Here is a 16,151-nt window from a genome sequence, read left to right as displayed (position 1 = left end):
GGGAAGAGGCGGCTGAAGCGGGGCAGGCGGGGCTTGGAGTCGCGGTGCAAGAGGGAGGAGGTGACGGCCGCTGGGGTGAGGTGCGAGGCGGAGCGCGCGACGGCTGAGTCGAGGAGCGGTAAAGGCGGGGACGCGGCGCGGAGGCTTGGGGAGTGCGAGAGGCTGAGCCTGGGGTGCCCGGGCCGCCAGCAGGCGGGAAAGTGGGGCCGAGCGAAGGGAGGCGTCCGAGGGCGTGGTCAGCGGAACGCCGGGGCTACTAACGGAATCCAAAGGAAGTGCTCTGGCCCCACCACTAACCCCCAGGCCAGTTTGGACTCCGCGACTGGTGTTTTTGGTCTTTTTTGACACTGAGAACCGCCATCAGTTTATCGGTTTGCCTTTGATTTTTCTCCAGTGTTTTCTTTATCTCTAATAGGATGACTGTTTCCAGTTGTCAGAAAATAGTAAATTGGGGTTTTTGTTTGTTTTTCCAGTTTCCCTCATTACTAATGCTGAAGACTCCCGTGTCAAAGTTACATTTTTACTCTTTTCACAGCTTGAAGTGGGTTGATGCTTTTTTTTTTTTTTTTTTTTTTTTTTCTCCACTCACTCGTTAAAGATAAATGTAGCAAGGATGGGAAAAACTGAGCTGTTTCAGTTCCACAAGCCTATCCCCATGTTTTAGCCACTTTGTAGGTTCTGGTTATCAGGAGATACTGGGGATGAGAAATCTCCCCACCCCGCCCCCGTGGAGCTTGCAGTGATTTGCTAACGATGTTTTTGAAATGATAATGTAAAAGTAAGTCATAGTTATGCATATCAGGTAGTTAGCAACTGTTTCATGTAAATGTCAAATTTCAAAATCAGTATTTACTGAAAACCGTTATTTAGTTGAATTTCTTCCCTTGAAATGAGCCACATGTCTCCTCTTCTTCACTCTGCTTCCCCTGGGAACTATGGTTCTCAGTTCCAACCTCCTTTTCCCGTTCATTTTTGAAGTTCTAAAATCAAACACAAGCTGGCATTCAGTACATACAGTTACATCTCCGTTGGTGTCGTGTTATTTCCCACTTAAAGAGACACCGTATGAAATATGTATATTATAAATAAAATCATAATTAATCAAGTTGCTACTCCTTCTTTGAGACCGCTAACTCAATTAGCGCAAACTTCATTTGTAATATGTGAAAAGGAGTTAAGTGGAAATTAGCTTTGGATTCAAAGAAAAGCCGTGCAATAAATTTATCCTCGTCGCGGACATTCATCTTCCCATCACGCACATTCCTTCCACCACCAGATCATTAACATTCTCTCTCAAGCACTACACCAGGTGCTCAGATGAAAAACCTGATAGCTCCCTGGCTCACCCTCTAACCTTTCCCTGAATCAGTTGCTAGGTCTTGTGTATTCTACCTGTCAAAACTACTCTCTGTCTCCATCATTAACACCTGGACTAGCCTGTGAATTGGTCTCCTTACCCCCACAGTTGCTGCCTTCAATTCATTCTCCTATAGACCGTCATTAGTCAAGAATTGCAAGCAATGCATGTGTTATGAAGGGATGTTTGGAGAACTATGGAAGCCCATAGTGATAAAACCCCAAGCACAGAAGTTCGGGATTAAGGGGGGTTTGGCTGCAGAGCCAGAGGAATATCATATATTTTTGCCTTGATCTTGATAGTTTCTGAATTGGAGGGGAAATGCTCTTGGGGTTTTTGTTTTGTTTTGTTTGAGTCTCCTTAAAGAGGTGCCATTGTGACTGGTCTTCCAACCACTTTGCATACCGCATTGTATGGAAATGACTGTGTAACCTTAGGGAAATCTCTATTTCCCTGGGCCTTGGTTTCCCCAGTGGGAACATTATTAGTAGAATCAGATCATCTCTTTGGTCCTTCCAATTCCAAAATTCTGTGATTTTTTTTTTTTTTAGGCATGAATTATAGCCAGAAAAGTGGTGTTAAAAGGCAGACAGCACTCCAGTGGAGATTAAGTTACTGCTCTGGTTCACAGGCCTAGATTTGTTTCCCAAAACCTTCAACACCTACAGACTCCTGCTTGTCAAGATAAAACCTTCCCTGCCTAATAGGAAGTCCCGTGAAGGAGCTACCAAGTCTGTCTGGACTGTTGTATCCCCAGGGCCAAGTACACGTTGGATACTCAATGTTTATTGGTTTGAATACAGAAGATAAATTCGTATTTTAATGAAGTGGTTTTCAACTCTGTGCCATCTAAGAAACATTTTAAGTTCTCCTCCAGGCTGCTCCATTAACCAAGTATTTATATTGTCTTTGCATTGCCTGTAATTAGTTGTTTTGGTGTTTATCTTTCCTCCTAGACTTTATTTCAGGGCAAGAATTCTTATTCCTGCTTGTGTCCCCAGCATGTTCAGCCCATAACAAGGAGCCAGCACTCTTTCAGTGAGGCACATAAATAGTGAAGACAAGCTTTGCACTTTAGAGACTGTATGAGAAAATACATGCAGTAACCACTAGATAAAAGAAGGTGAATCTTTTCCAAATACCCAGAATAAACCATCTCGTAATATAAGAAAATAGTTTGAGGTTCAAAAGCTCAAAAATGTAAGCAAAAATCCTTGTGAAACAGTTTGTTTCCTTTCTTTTAGTATATGCAAATATGATCCCACCCAAACTTTTATAGAGAGCAGTGAAAGGGTCTATTTACAGCCTAGGAAAAAAAAAAAATTTTTTTTTTAATTCAGTTAGGAAAGGAATCTCCTAACTCAAACCCATACTAAACTCCATTCTTCCTACCCACTAAAGAAGAAAAAAATTCCCTCATGTCTGTACTGAATCTCCAAGTGATACACTATATATATTGGACCTACTTACTAAATAATTAATTGCCTGGAATAACGACACTCGAAAAGGGTCACTCACCCAGGTAATACAAGGTTTTTTCTCTTCAGGGCATGAGTAGGCAAGAGAGTGAATTAAATTTGTTTAAAACTGTTGGTTGAAAACATAGATCTGGCAAACTTCTGGTGGTTGTTTAAAGAACTTTGTTTATTTCTACTGGTCAGTAAAGCTCTATGAGGCCACATGCAAAAATTCGGTCCTCTGTTTAATAGTAGGAAATCCACCTGTGGTCTTGACATGACTTTTATCTGCTCCTTGGAAGGAGATTTCTGTGCAAAGACTTCTCTTTTCCTTCACTCTTCCTGAAAGGCTTTCAGGAAAAGCCCATTTAAAACCAAAGTTTTATTCCTAAGTAGGTCTTTTATTAACGAGTGTTTAGCCTTCCTACGATACAACTAGTTTTTTTAAGGTAAAAAAAAAAACACATTATTTTCTTGGATATTATAATCATTTGGGTTGAATTTTTGTACCTGGAGGCAAATCATAGCATAAATTATATTTCCTCACTCATTTTAAGGCAAGTTTCATTAAAAGCCATGCTGTGTTATACTAGATTGTACTACCTGGAAATAGACACTGTCTTTAGTTTTTTACCAGCTACGGTGTTTTCAGTGTTAAACAAGTATTTGTTAATTTTGAATTGCCAAAGTAAAGACACCCAAGTACTGTTCTGCTGAAAGTTTATGTGAAAGAAAAGGGGGAGGGGCTCCTAAAGTTACTTTGTAAGGTTCTTAATATCCAAATAATACCCCAGACTCTGGGTAAGAGATTAGGTGACCTCTCTAAGCATATATACTCCTTCCTACCTTATAGGATTGCATGAAGATCAATTAAAATAATGTATGGAAAGGGCCTAGTGGCATAGTAGCTACTCAGTACATTTATCTCTTCATCTTTGTCATCCTTAGTGCCACAATAGCATTTAGGTTTAGCACATAGAAGTGCTTAATAAATGTGGTTGAATGGCACTGCTGAATCCATTAGTCTAGAAGACACAGGCATAACAGGTACACAGTTGCATACAGTGTGAACTAGTGCCATCAGGGAAGTACCATTTACGGGGCAGTATGAACTAAGAAGAAACCCTAAGCCAGCCAGGGGAAATCCTACAGGCCTTAGAAGGAGTGTACCAGTAGAGCTGAGACTTGAGGAAGGAGTAGGGTTTTGCCAGGGAGATCAGATGGGCTAGGGAGTATAAGGAAGACAAGTGACACATGGGTCAAAGTAAGGATATACAGGAGAGCATGTCCTTTTCCCCTAGTAGCAGTGGGGTTAGAATAGAAGGCTGCGAAGGTAGTAGGCAGAGATCAGGTGATAAAGAACTTTCATGCCATTAATGACTTTTCATGAAAGCAACAGTTGTTGAAGTTTATTCATTCAACAAATGATTATTGACTGGCTACTGTGTGCTAGGCACTGAAGAATGAAAACATTCCTGCCCTATAGAATTTACATTCCAGTGGATATACAATCAAAACGAAGACCTCGCAAGTCATTATAATAACTTTGGCTTAGAATCACGGTGAGATTGAAAACCACTGGAAGGTTTTCAGTGGAAGAGCAACATTATCTGACTTACTCCAGCTGTTGAGAATAAACTGGACAATGGCAAATGCTGGGATATAATTGATTGCGATTTGGGCAAGAGATAGTGATGTTTAAAGCAAATGGTGGTCATAGCAGTGGAGTGGTAAAATGTCAGATTCTGGATAATTTGAGGGTAGAACGAATAGGATTTGCTGATAGCCTGGAGGTGCTATTTGAGGGCAACCTGAGCAAGAGAATGGAGTTGCCATTTACTGAGTCAGCCAAGACTACAGACAAGTGTTGCACCTGTTGAGTTTGAGTTTGAGATGCCTATTAGACATCCAGTGGAGATGTTGTCTCCCAGACATTTACGTATACAAATCTGGAGTTCAGGAGAATGGCCCTAATTGGATCTATGAATTTGGGAGTTCTCAGCGTAGATGGGATTTAAAGCCAAGCTGTGAATGAAATTTGGCAAGATCACCAAGGAAGTGAGGAGAGGAGAGGGCAAAGGACAGAGCCCTGGGGCACTGCGGTATTTAGAGGTTACAAGAAGGAGAAGGAAACTGACCAGTAGAGCAGCCAGAAAGGAGAAAGAAAAACCAGGAGAGTGCTGTCGTGGAAGCCAAGTGAAGAAAGGGTCTCCGAGCAGGGGGGATCCCCAGCTGTGCCAGATGTGGGGGCAAGGGCAGGTAGAGTGAAGACCTTAGCAATGTGATGTCACTGGTGACCTTGGCAAGAGCAGCGGGAGTGGGTTCAAGAAGAGAAATTGAGCACAGAAGTATTGGCACTTGTGAGTTTTCCTGTAAAAGGAAGGGAAGAAATGAGAAGTATTTGGAGGAATAAGTGGAATCAAGAGTTTTAAAGAAACTAGAAACAGTGGTATGTTTGCTGATGGAAAGATCCAGTAGAGAGGAAAACCTTAACAATGTATGAGAAGGAAGGAGAGCGACGCTTTTATGAGAGACTTCAGTGCCCAGAACAGAAACGGTTCATCCATGGTTACAGGAGAGAAGGTAGGGATTTGGGCATAGATAGAAGTAGATGGGTAAATGTGGTGGAACTTGGCTAATGTTTTCTCTGAATGCTCTACTTTCTCAGTGGCGTAGGAAGTGAAGAGAACATGATTTGAGAGTGAGGATGGAGAAGGAGGCACTAGCGGCTTGAGAAGAGACCGTATGAATTGCCTGGGAGGGTGAGAAAGACTAGAGAATAAGGAAATATAGTGAAGATGTTAAGATTAGCTAGGCAGCAAAATGAAGGTACAGAGTCAGACTAAGCAAGAAGGCTGTTGCAGTGGTCTGAATGAGATTCAATGAGCTTCTGAATCAGGTGCTGTGTTGTTGGAGTTACTAGCATATAGGTAGTAGTTGAGGCTGCAGGTGTGGATGAAATTGCCCAAAGACAGCAGAGTGACAGTAGCAGTGGATAGAGGCCACAGGAAAACAAGACCAAAACCACAAAGGCACCTCCAGGGCAAGAGAAGGAGAAGCCAAGAGAAGAAGGGCACATAGGGGAGATTAGGTAGGGCTTATACGTGCCATCTCTGTTGGCTACCTGGGAGGTTGTCATTTCAGTAAAGGAGTAGGGCAGACCTCCTTCCAGTGTTCGCTGAGGAATGACTAGAAATCAGGAGTATAGATAAAAGAAAATGAAGTGGAAGCAGCGGAGTCTAGAAGTCGAAGGGAGGAGAGCCTGAAAGGCCTAGAAAGCTATTCCTTGCAGAGACAACAGCTTCTGGAAAGGCCTAGAGACATGGAAGAGCACAGATAAGGAATTTGAAGCAGTCTGATGTGAAATTTAAAGGTGTATTTTTGTAATGTTTGATTCATATAATAATTTTTTTATTCCTTTGTCCTATAAAGTCGTGATCAACGTATAGTTCTCCCTAGGAGGGGGGAAGGAATGAAGTGTGCCTCTGTTGTGTATGTCTCTTAGCAACTTTTAAAAAATACCGAGACCTTTTTACATGAAATAGATTTTGGGAAAAAAAGATTTTGATACTGCTCAAGCTCTTGATATGGGAAGGTAGGCAGTATTCTTTTCAATAATATTGAAGTAGTATTCTTTTCAATAATATTGTCATATGTTCCCATGCTTCTCTGCCAATTGTAAAGGTTGGGATGAAATTGCTTCTTTTCCCTCATTTGCTTATTTCAGGATGTAAGTCAGAATACAGCAGAAAATGTCCACTGAACGAACTTCTTGGACAAGTTTGTCCACTATTCAGAAAATAGCGCTGGGCCTCGGGATCCCAGCCAGTGCAACAGTTGCCTATATCCTATACCGCAGGTACAGGGAGAGCAGAGGTATGTGGACCCCCGGCTGTAAATACGGAAATGTTCAGGCTGTGCTCTGGCCTTGTTAGATTGAAATGAAAATTTTCCTTGTTGGACTGGGTATGTCTATTGGGATGTAATTGGCTTTCTGTGAGGGGGTCTTTGAAACTGTTTGGTTTCTTCTTTTCTATGTTTTTAATGTGAAGCTAGTCTGTGGAATGAAGAACTCCTAATTCTATTCTCTGTTCCCTTCAGCAACAGCAGCACTACAATGGGTTCTTTTTCTTTTTTAGTATCTATAGATAGTAAAGAGTATAATCTCTTTTTTTACAATAGTTTTTTTTTTAATGTTTATTTTTGAGAGAGAGAGCATGTGCCCCCAAGCGGGGGAGGAGCAGAGAGCGAGAGACAGAATCTGAAGCAGGCTCCAGGCTCTGAGCTGTCAGCTCAGAGCCCAGCATGGGGCTTGAACCCACGAACCGTAAGATCATGACCTGAGTCGAAGTCAGACATTTAACCAACTGAGCCTCCCAGGCGCCCCATATACTCTTATCTTTTTTATATGCTTTTTGCATTTAGTTGTTAGAAAGCTAACCATGGGGTCCAGCTTCCACACAGGCTGAACCTAGAGAAAGGATTTAGGTACAAGCAGAAATTCTGAGCCCAGTGTATTCATTGGGCAATTTAGCCTTTGTTCTTCTCCAGGAGTCCTATCTTGGGAGACACAGCTTACCCAAAATCCAGCACCCCTTTCTTGCAGAGCCAAATGCTTTTCCCATTTTAGCATCTGAAACAGTATCCCAGAGACAATGCCTATCTTCTGGGACCCTCTAATTCCTACTCAGGTGCTACTTTTCTTTGTCATTATGGTTGAGATCCTTAGTCTGTCTTGTGGATCAGTCTCTTTGACACCTAGTTTCAGGGGAGGGCTGGGGTACTTGGATGCTATCTGAGTCTGATCTGATGAGCCATGATCTATGCAGAAGAACGGTTGACATTTGTTGGGGAGGACGACATCGAAATAGAGATGCGAGTTCCCCAGGAGGCCGTAAAGCTCATCATTGGCCGGCAAGGAGCCAATATTAAACAGGTAAGTGTGTAAGCAAGCAATTGGCTTTCCCAGGGATTGATTCTGCTTAATAACTTCTTCCCTCCTCTGCCCCCATCCCACAAAAGCCACCTGCACTATGTAGGTCTTTAAAAGAAAAAAAAAAAGGAACATTTAGCTAACCATGCTCTTTTCCTTCTAAAGAAGAGTACTTCCCCCCAGAGCATGCATGACTTAGCTTGAAATGGGGATTTTTTTTTAAATGTTTATTTTAGAGAGGCAGAGAGAGTGAGCATGCACGCGTGAGCAGGGGAGCAGCAGAGAGGGGAACAGCAGATCCTAAGTGGGCTCTGCGCCGACAGCAGAGAGCCTGCTGTGGGGCCCGAACTCACAAAATGGGAGAGCATGATCTGAGCCGAAGTCAAGACACTTAACTGGCTGAGCTACCCAGGTGCTGTTGAATTTTTTTTTTTTTAATGTTTATTTATTTTTGAGAGAGACAGAGTGCGAGCAGGAGAGGGGCAGAGAGAGAGAGAGACACACACACAGAATCTGAAGCAGGCTCCAGGTTCCGATCTGTCAGCACAGAGCCTGACCATGAGATCATGACCTAAGCTGAAATCGGACACTCAACTGACTGAGCAACCCAGATGCCCTGAAATGGGAATTTTTGATTGTGTGATTCTAAACTTGGTGCAGTCTGAACCATTCTTTTCTACTGTGGAATTAATTAGCTCTCATTAATTGATAGTAAATATTGAATTGGCCTAATTTTTCTTATTATCTATTCAGTTTGTTAAGAAAACAAAATACTGGATTCTCTGATCCAAATAAAATGAGAGGGAAAGAGGGTTCTAAATACAAAGAGAGTGGCGCCTGGTTGGTTAGTTAGTTAGTTAGAAGCTTAGTTGGTTAAGCTTCTGACTTTGGCTCGGGTCATGATATTGCAGTTTGGTGAGTTCAAGCCCTGCATCGGACTCTGTGCTTGACAGCTCAGAGCCTGGAGCCTGCTTCAGATTCTGTGTCTCCCTCTCTCTCTGCTCCTCTCCCGTTTGCACTCGTGCACACTCTCTCAAAAATAAATAAGCATCTAAAAATTTTTTAAAAAATATAAAGAGAAACTGTTTTGAATGAACTATTATTTGGGGTTACCTTTGTCACTAATCGCCTTTCATCAGTACAGATAGTTGAGGACAGCTTATAGCATCTTGATTTAACTGATAACTGTCCAGTTCCATCTACTTCCAGGATTAAGTTGAAAGTATACCTAGCTGACCCAAATGGGAGCTATTCCAGAGCGGACTGCCACGTATCCTTTTCTCTGCAGCTGCGGAAACAGACAGGTGCTCGGATTGATGTGGACACAGAGGATGTAGGCGATGAACGGGTGCTGCTTATCAGTGGGTTTCCTGTGCAGGTGTGCAAGGCCAAAGCAGCCATCCATCAGATCCTGACAGAGAATACCCCTGTGTCTGAGCAGCTTTCTGTTCCGCAGAGATCTGTGGGCAGGATCATAGGTACCACTGGACAGCTTCTTCTGCTGGTTCCTTTTTCTTTCACCTTTGCCTTCCTTTCATACCTTCCCAAGGGTTTTTCCTGGCCTTCTTCCCCATCACCTTCCTGAGGGAGCGTGGGGAGACAGGAACATTGAGACCAGAGCTGTACGTTTTTACAGAAGCAGTGGTAAACCCAAACCCCATTACCCCAAGAAGCTATATGGTCTGAACTTTACAAATAGGCTCCAGAAGGGTTCAGGTAAATGTATTTACCTCACAACAGATTTTTAAAGGAGAGCTAAGCCTGCTCATATTTATCCCAGATCTTTCAAGACTGTGCTCTTCCAGAGAGCACCTGCTATGCCTTCCCCTAGAGCAGTCCTTATGCTTCTCCTAGAGTCAGAGAATTGTCCATTCTTGCCTCAGTGCCTCTCACACTGTGTAGGATATCTTCTAATAAAGTGCAGATATAAAGTGCGCTGAGTGGCCAAAAAATGGGAATGACGTGAAGTACACTAAATGTTTAGAGTTTAAGTAAAGCAGAAAGAGAAGATTTTCCCTGTTCCCCTTCATATAGTAAGGATTGCAATAGTTCCTGCTTTCTAGTCAGTATCTTACATTCTGTTCACTTTGAAAATAAAAGACTCTCCTCTCCTAGTATATACAAAATAGTGATTTTTCTGGTGGTTAAAGCTGGCCAAGAGGGAAGGACAGGTTTTTATGTGTTTTTCAATGCAGGGAGGGGTGGCGAGACAATTCGTTCTATCTGTAAAGCCTCTGGAGCCAAAATTACCTGTGACAAAGAATCAGAGGGGACGCTACTACTATCAAGGCTTATAAAAATCTCAGGAACACAGAAGGAAGTGGCAGCAGCCAAGGCAAGTAGTTAATAGACTTGAATTGTGTCTAAGAATGAGAAGAATCCTTTACTCCACCCTGGGTCAAAATATGTGGCCAAATCGATCTCCTCTCTTATTTTCCACAGCATTTGATACTAGAGAAAGTTTCAGAAGATGAAGAACTTCGGAAGAGAATTGCTCATTCTGCAGAAACCAGAGTCCCACGCAAGCAGCCAATCAGTGTAAGAAGAGAGGAAGCGATAGAGTCTGGTGGAGCTGGAGAGCCAGCTTTGTGGAAGAGCACTGATACTGGTGCCGGGCCGGAGCCGGCTACACCACTGAGAGTTCCTCCCCGAAAAGGAAGCGGTGACATGGCTGTCGAAGGGCCAGAAGGTGCTTGGGAGAAACCTAATGGGGACAGCTTTCAGAAATCTGGAGCCCAGACCAGTCCAGAGATGTCCATGTTTGAAAGTATGTAACAAATGGGAACCCATTTACCATATGAAAGGTAGAAATACTGGCTTAGACAACCCAAAAAAGGAACCAGTAAAAATAATTTCTGTTTTCTTGACTGCACTTATGAGCCTCTTCACAGAAGTCCTTTTGTGTGGTGATATTTTACTTGGGTTACTACTAACCATGAATAATTTTCGGAACACAAACCAGACTAGTGATGGAGAATGATAATATACTAGTGAAATATACTAGTTCACTGGAAACTAGTCTGAGTAATATATCAAGTAATTGAATTTACATGGTATTCATTTCTAAACAGATTTATTAAACAAGTAAAATACTCAGCCTGATTTTTTTTTTGCTTATCTCATTACTGCTTTTAAAAATCATCACCATTCAAGGAGGATGAAAAGATTGTGAGCATTCTCTTCTGTGCATAGGTTTGGGGGTGGACGGGGAAGACCAGGCCCCCTAAGAGGTTCATAGACTTGTTTGGGGGTCACACAATGAGTCAGTGATAGAGTAGGATCTGGAACAGGCCCACATCTTTCCTTTGGTCCATGTTGCAGTTATAATTGATGTCTGATTTGAATACATGGTAGATGACTAGAAGTGTAAACTTATTACTCAGTTACATAGAACGGTACACAGCTCAGCTTAGCACCTTTCTTCAGGATGTTCTTATATGAATCATTCAGTTGTCCCTCCAGCCATTTTTTAAATGGTGATAGCCACTTGGTTATTTTTGTAACTCTCGCTTCTGATGCAGTCTGCCTTTTTTTTTTTTTTTTTTTTTTTAATTTTAGAGCACAAGCAGGGGAGAGGGGCAGAGAGAGAGAGAGAGAGGGAGAGAGAATCCTAAGTAGGCCCTGTGCTGTGTGTGGAGCCTGATGCAGGGCTCAATCCCACAACCCTGGGATCATGACCTGAGCTGAAATGAAGAATGGGATACTCAACCCACTGAGCCATCCAGGCACCTCCAGTCTCCCCATTTCAACCATAGTTTTAATATGGTCACCAGGTTAGATGGTGAGGATTCTGTAGCTTAACTTGCTTATCCCTGTGTTTAGTCCCTAGTCCTGACTTCAGTTTCCATGCCGATGAGTTCCTGGAAGTCTACGTGTCTGCCTCTGAACACCCTAACCACTTCTGGATCCAGATCATTGGCTCCCGCAGTCTGCAGCTGGATAAGCTTGTCAGTGAGATGACCCAGCACTATGAGAACAGTCTAGTGAGTTACTGTAGGGACAGGGTTGGGTTTGATGAAAAGGGGGCCTTTTTTATTGTGATATGTTCTCTTCTTTTCCTAGGGAACAACTACTTGTTCTTTCTCCTCCTCGTATTTACTGCTTATCTGTTTTTTAGCCTGCCCATCCTAACTCTCCCAATCCTGATCCCCCTCCTCATGTGCAGCCTGAAGACTTGACTGTGCATGTGGGAGACATTGTAGCAGCACCTCTACCTACAAATGGCTCCTGGTACCGAGCTCGGGTCCTTGGCACTTTGGAGAATGGGAACCTGGACCTGTACTTCGTTGACTTTGGAGATAATGGCGATTGCCCACTGAAGGACCTCCGGGCACTCAGGTCAGTTTGGAGGCCGGGGTGGAGTCCCAGCTGTTAACTCAGCCCTGGCCATCGCAGGTGGTGTGCTCTTGGCACTCATCACTGGGGGGTTGGGAAGAGAGCCTGCTGACAGAGAGCAGATGATTATCTTCTCCCTTGGGTTCATTGGTGATGTCTAGAAACACAGACTGTAAGAGGCCCTTCTGGCACTGGGATTCTAATTTGTTTCTTTCCTTTAGGAGTGACTTCCTAAGTCTTCCATTTCAAGCAATAGAATGTAGTCTGGCACGGATCGCCCCCTCAGGTAAATTGGTCACAATACCTATTGACCTTGCCTCCAAATAAAATAACTTCCTTATAGCACTTGGCAGGATTTCTCACATTCCCAGGCTTTTTGAGTTCTGGGCACTCAGTTGTCTTTTCCCTCCCAGCAGTAGAAAGCAGTAACCAGGAACACGCCTGGCAGGCAGACATAGGTGTCTTTTGGAGTAGTAGAAATAGGTGGGTATAATCTCATCCCATCAGTAGGGACCCCTTCTTAGGTTCTCCCTGCAATCTTTTGCCAGGTGAACAGTGGGAAGAGGAAGCTTTGGATGAGTTTGACAGACTCACTCACTGTGCTGACTGGAAGCCCCTGGTGGCTAAGATCTCCAGCTATGTCCAGACTGGGATCTCAACTTGGCCCAAGATTTACTTATATGATACTAGCAATGGGAAGGTATGACTGGGGTCCACTCATTGCTCACCGTCTCGTCAGTATATTTATATCCTCATTCACTTTTTCTTTCCCAGAAGCCCTTATCTGATATTTGATATTATTCCTGCCTCCTAAGATCCTGCTTACTGAAGGAATGTCTTTAATTTTTTTTAATGTTTGTTTATTTTTGAGAGACAGTGTGAGCGGGGGAGGGGCAGAGAGAGAGAAAGACACAGAATCTGAAGAGGCTCCAGGCTCTGAGCTGTCAGCACAGAGCCCGACACGGGGCTTGAACTCACAAGCTACAAGATCATGACCTGAGCTGAAGTCGGACGCTCAACCGACTGAGCCACCCAGGCACCCCTGAAGGAATGTCTTTAAAGTATCACTCCTAACCCTGCTGTCCTGGTTCCTCAGATATGCCCCTCTCTACAGAGAACATCATTCCCTTTGCATTTTTCTTCTCAGAAACTTGATATTGGGTTAGAATTAGTTCGTAAAGGATATGCAGTTGAACTTCCTGAAGACATGGAAGAAAACAGAGCCATCCCAGACATGTTGCACGATGTGGTGAGTACATGTAATGTGCTGCCCGGGGCGAGTCTGCCCCGGGAGACGGGAGGGCTTCTGGTCACACGTGACGTGCTATGGAGGGCTTTCCTAAGGGGGCATCCTTGTTCCTCTCAGCTATCTGACTCCACTGCCTTAACCAGAGCCTGAGGACAAAATGAGAGGGCGGCCTCTCCTTTCTCACCAGCCACTACAGTCTTCTTCTCTTGTCTTCATCCCTACAGGCCACAGAAACAGAGGTCTCTCTCGGCAGCATGCTCGCTGAGACCAGGAAGAGCCCTGGAGAAATAGCAAATACCCTGTCCTGCCTCAGCTTGTCAGGTACAAACCGCATTTCCTCCCCAGAGCATCTTTGGGAATTACTGGTTTTCAGTGAGTCTCTCCAAACTAGGGACAATGTTAAGACTTAGCTCTTAAAAAGCGGCCATGGGGCACCAAGAAGTCCGTATTCCCTGAGTCTCAGTGGCCATGCCTAACTTCCTCCCCTTTCTGCTAAGCAGAAGCTGCCTCTGTGTCTGGTGATGATAATCTTGAAGAGGACTACTTACTGTGAAGTCAGCTGACGCCGTCTGCTGTGCCGTGTGAGTGCACCTCTCCTCTGTCTAGCAACAGGAAAGTAACCAGGGGGACAGCTGGGGCTTGCTCTGTCCTCCCTTCCCTAGCCCATCTTAGCATGACTACAGCTGCTTTCCTGCAGTTTCACTCGTTCTCAGGTTGAGCCTATTCAGACTTTTGTGTCTATGTGTTTGTGTCTTGGCAGGATTTGGTGCCTGGAGAGAGGAGCCTATGATAAAGGGATCTATGCAGTCCTTCCTCCATTACCTACATGATCTGGCTTGCTGTGGACCAAATGCATGCTCTCCTTCTGTTGGACTACCACAAAGTGTGGGGTGGAGAAGAGGACAAGTACATGTCCCTTCTCCACCTGCCCGACCCCATCTTCTTCGAGTTTGCTTCCAGGCTGCTCAGCCTCTGGTCCGCTGCTCTCTGCCAGGCGATTATTGTATGCTTCTGCAAGGCTGTGTCCTTTTTGAGGCTGGAAAGCAGCCAGGTTTTGGTCAGTGGAAGTGATGATTCTGCAGACTTCTGACTCACCTCCTCAGGTGACTCTGTTAATTAAAGGAGGTTTTTGAGTGGTTAGCTCAAAGACCGCAGTTGAGTTGGGAGGCACAGGCACAAATCAGCATGATTATATTAAAAAAGCCTCAGGAAATGGGAAGAGAACACTGCCTCCCAGCCTCAACTGCTGAAATGTTATTGGAGGTAGGTTTTTTGAAACAGTGCTCCAGCTATTTCCCTGTTAACTTTGGTTAAAATACAAGTTAGACAAAGAGAGGGCATTTCAGGAAATACTCTAAAGTGCTAGTGTAGTATCTATATGTATACACACACACACCTCCATGAAGTCAAAGAGAACTTCCATAGTCGTTTAAATCATTTGGGGGATTCTTTGATGAATAAAGTTCTCAAGAAAGATCTAAAACTAAATGTTGGTTGAATCAAGGTAGAAGCAGGACTATGGGTCCTGGAATTTGTCGCACACCTTACGTGGAGGGCCCATCTTTGAAGCGAGTGTCCATCCCATGCACAGATCCTATCCTTTCCCTAAAGGTATTTCAGAATTAAAACGTTCACTAAGAACCAAACCAGTTTAGGTTTGGGCTTTGTGAATAAGGACCCCACCCAAACTAGGTATTTGGAAGAGGCCTGGGTTCTGGTAGGTCTCCACTATGACCTTACTGTAAGCTTTCCTGGAGGCCATGTCTTCACGCACCCCTGCATCGTGGCCAGTAGCACTCAGCCAGTGAGAGCTGTGAAAGGGACTTGGCAGCAAGTGTAAGTGTGTAGTAATGCGAGTGGTGGGGTAATGGCAGATGAACAGGGAGGGCTTTTTAAGGATCTGTAAGATGAACTACAAAACTTAAAACTAGCACATGAGGATGCTTTATGCAGGGTTTTGTTTTTTTAATCTAGTAATTAGGCCTACCCATATACCGCATGGGTTTTCCCATAGCCAAAATTTTCAAAATTTATTTTCTCAGAAAACTCTCAGTACCATGTGTTAGAGAAAGGCTCCAGTGAAGGAGCATCTCTGATGAGTTTGTGGGATCTTGGAAGAATCCTTGGAGGGCTGCCATTGATTTGACAAGGTTTCGGACCTTGGCTGCAGTGAACTACCGCGGTCTCCCCCCCTCCCCCCCGAAGCAGGCTCAGCCCTGGGGTTGGCAACTGCTCCACAACAGGGTCACGAGGCCCACTAGTCAGTCACCAGGCTCCTCGGCCCCTTGGCCTTCACTCTTAAAGGAGGCCCTGATGTAATTCATTGGTAGGACTTCTTGCTGAGGAGAACAAGCAGTGCCTCATTCTTAGCCATGGCTTCTTCCCGTGAGTACAAGTCTGTTCCATTTATGTGGCCTTTATGTCTCATCAGTTCATGTCCCAGTTGGATGGGCTCCAACACACCCTGTCCTTGTCTGGAACACCCTCTTCTATTCCATATTTCTTATTTTGTCTTTTGAAATCCTCCCCTTGAGCCAAAGCTGTGGGGTCCAGCTACCTTCTTGGATTTTCTCCACATCCAAAGAGAAGGAATTCATACTTGTCTCTAATCCAATCTGAAATATGTGAAGGAAAAATCCCAACAAGGCTTGTCTTTCTGAATTCCCTAGCCCCTGGCTTTTGCTCTTGGCAAGTACACAGTTACTGGTTAGAATAAGTAAATGGATTTTGGAGTAGAGGGGAAAGCAAAGGAACCTAAAATCCTTGGCTCTCTTCCCTCTCTGACTTTTCCATCATTAAACGTTTATTCTATAGTGAATT

At 44.0% G+C, this 16,151-nt stretch overlaps 1 protein-coding gene across 5 annotated transcripts; it reads left to right on the top strand.

Moving 5' to 3' along the window:
* On the top strand, window positions 1-16,149 carry TDRKH (tudor and KH domain containing). 5 transcript variants are annotated; one of them, XM_045479234.1, is made up of 14 exons: window positions 1-80; window positions 6,542-6,690; window positions 7,644-7,750; window positions 9,036-9,225; window positions 9,943-10,082; window positions 10,190-10,514; window positions 11,570-11,730; window positions 11,913-12,085; window positions 12,304-12,368; window positions 12,631-12,782; window positions 13,230-13,331; window positions 13,556-13,652; window positions 13,832-13,912; window positions 14,092-16,149. In XM_045479234.1, the coding sequence occupies exons 2-13, from the start codon at window positions 6,567-6,569 to the stop codon at window positions 13,882-13,884; spliced, it is 1,689 nt and encodes a 562-aa protein (XP_045335190.1). In that variant the 5' UTR covers window positions 1-80; window positions 6,542-6,566; the 3' UTR covers window positions 13,885-13,912; window positions 14,092-16,149. The 5 variants fall into 5 exon arrangements, with proteins under 5 accessions (XP_045335190.1, XP_045335192.1, XP_045335188.1 ...); XM_045479236.1 differs by having other exon boundaries at window positions 5-118; window positions 10,190-10,436; XM_045479232.1 differs by having other exon boundaries at window positions 5-118.
* Window positions 16,150-16,151: the final 2 nt, after the last annotated feature.

Source organism: Leopardus geoffroyi, chromosome C1 (assembly GCF_018350155.1).
Source record: "Leopardus geoffroyi isolate Oge1 chromosome C1, O.geoffroyi_Oge1_pat1.0, whole genome shotgun sequence".
In the NCBI taxonomy this organism is placed as follows: domain Eukaryota; kingdom Metazoa; phylum Chordata; class Mammalia; order Carnivora; family Felidae; genus Leopardus; species Leopardus geoffroyi.
This window is presented reverse-complemented; position numbering and strand designations above follow the sequence as displayed.

Excerpts from the sequence above, each read along its gene's own strand:
- TDRKH (XM_045479234.1), top strand. The coding sequence starts at position 6,567 with ATGTCCACTGAACGAACTTCTTGGACAAGTTTGTCCACTATTCAGAAA. Across the intron at positions 11,731-11,912 it reads AGCACTATGAGAACAGTCTA|CCTGAAGACTTGACTGTGCA; the intron begins GTGAGTTACTGT and ends CCTCATGTGCAG. Across the intron at positions 13,332-13,555 it reads CAGACATGTTGCACGATGTG|GCCACAGAAACAGAGGTCTC; the intron begins GTGAGTACATGT and ends TCATCCCTACAG.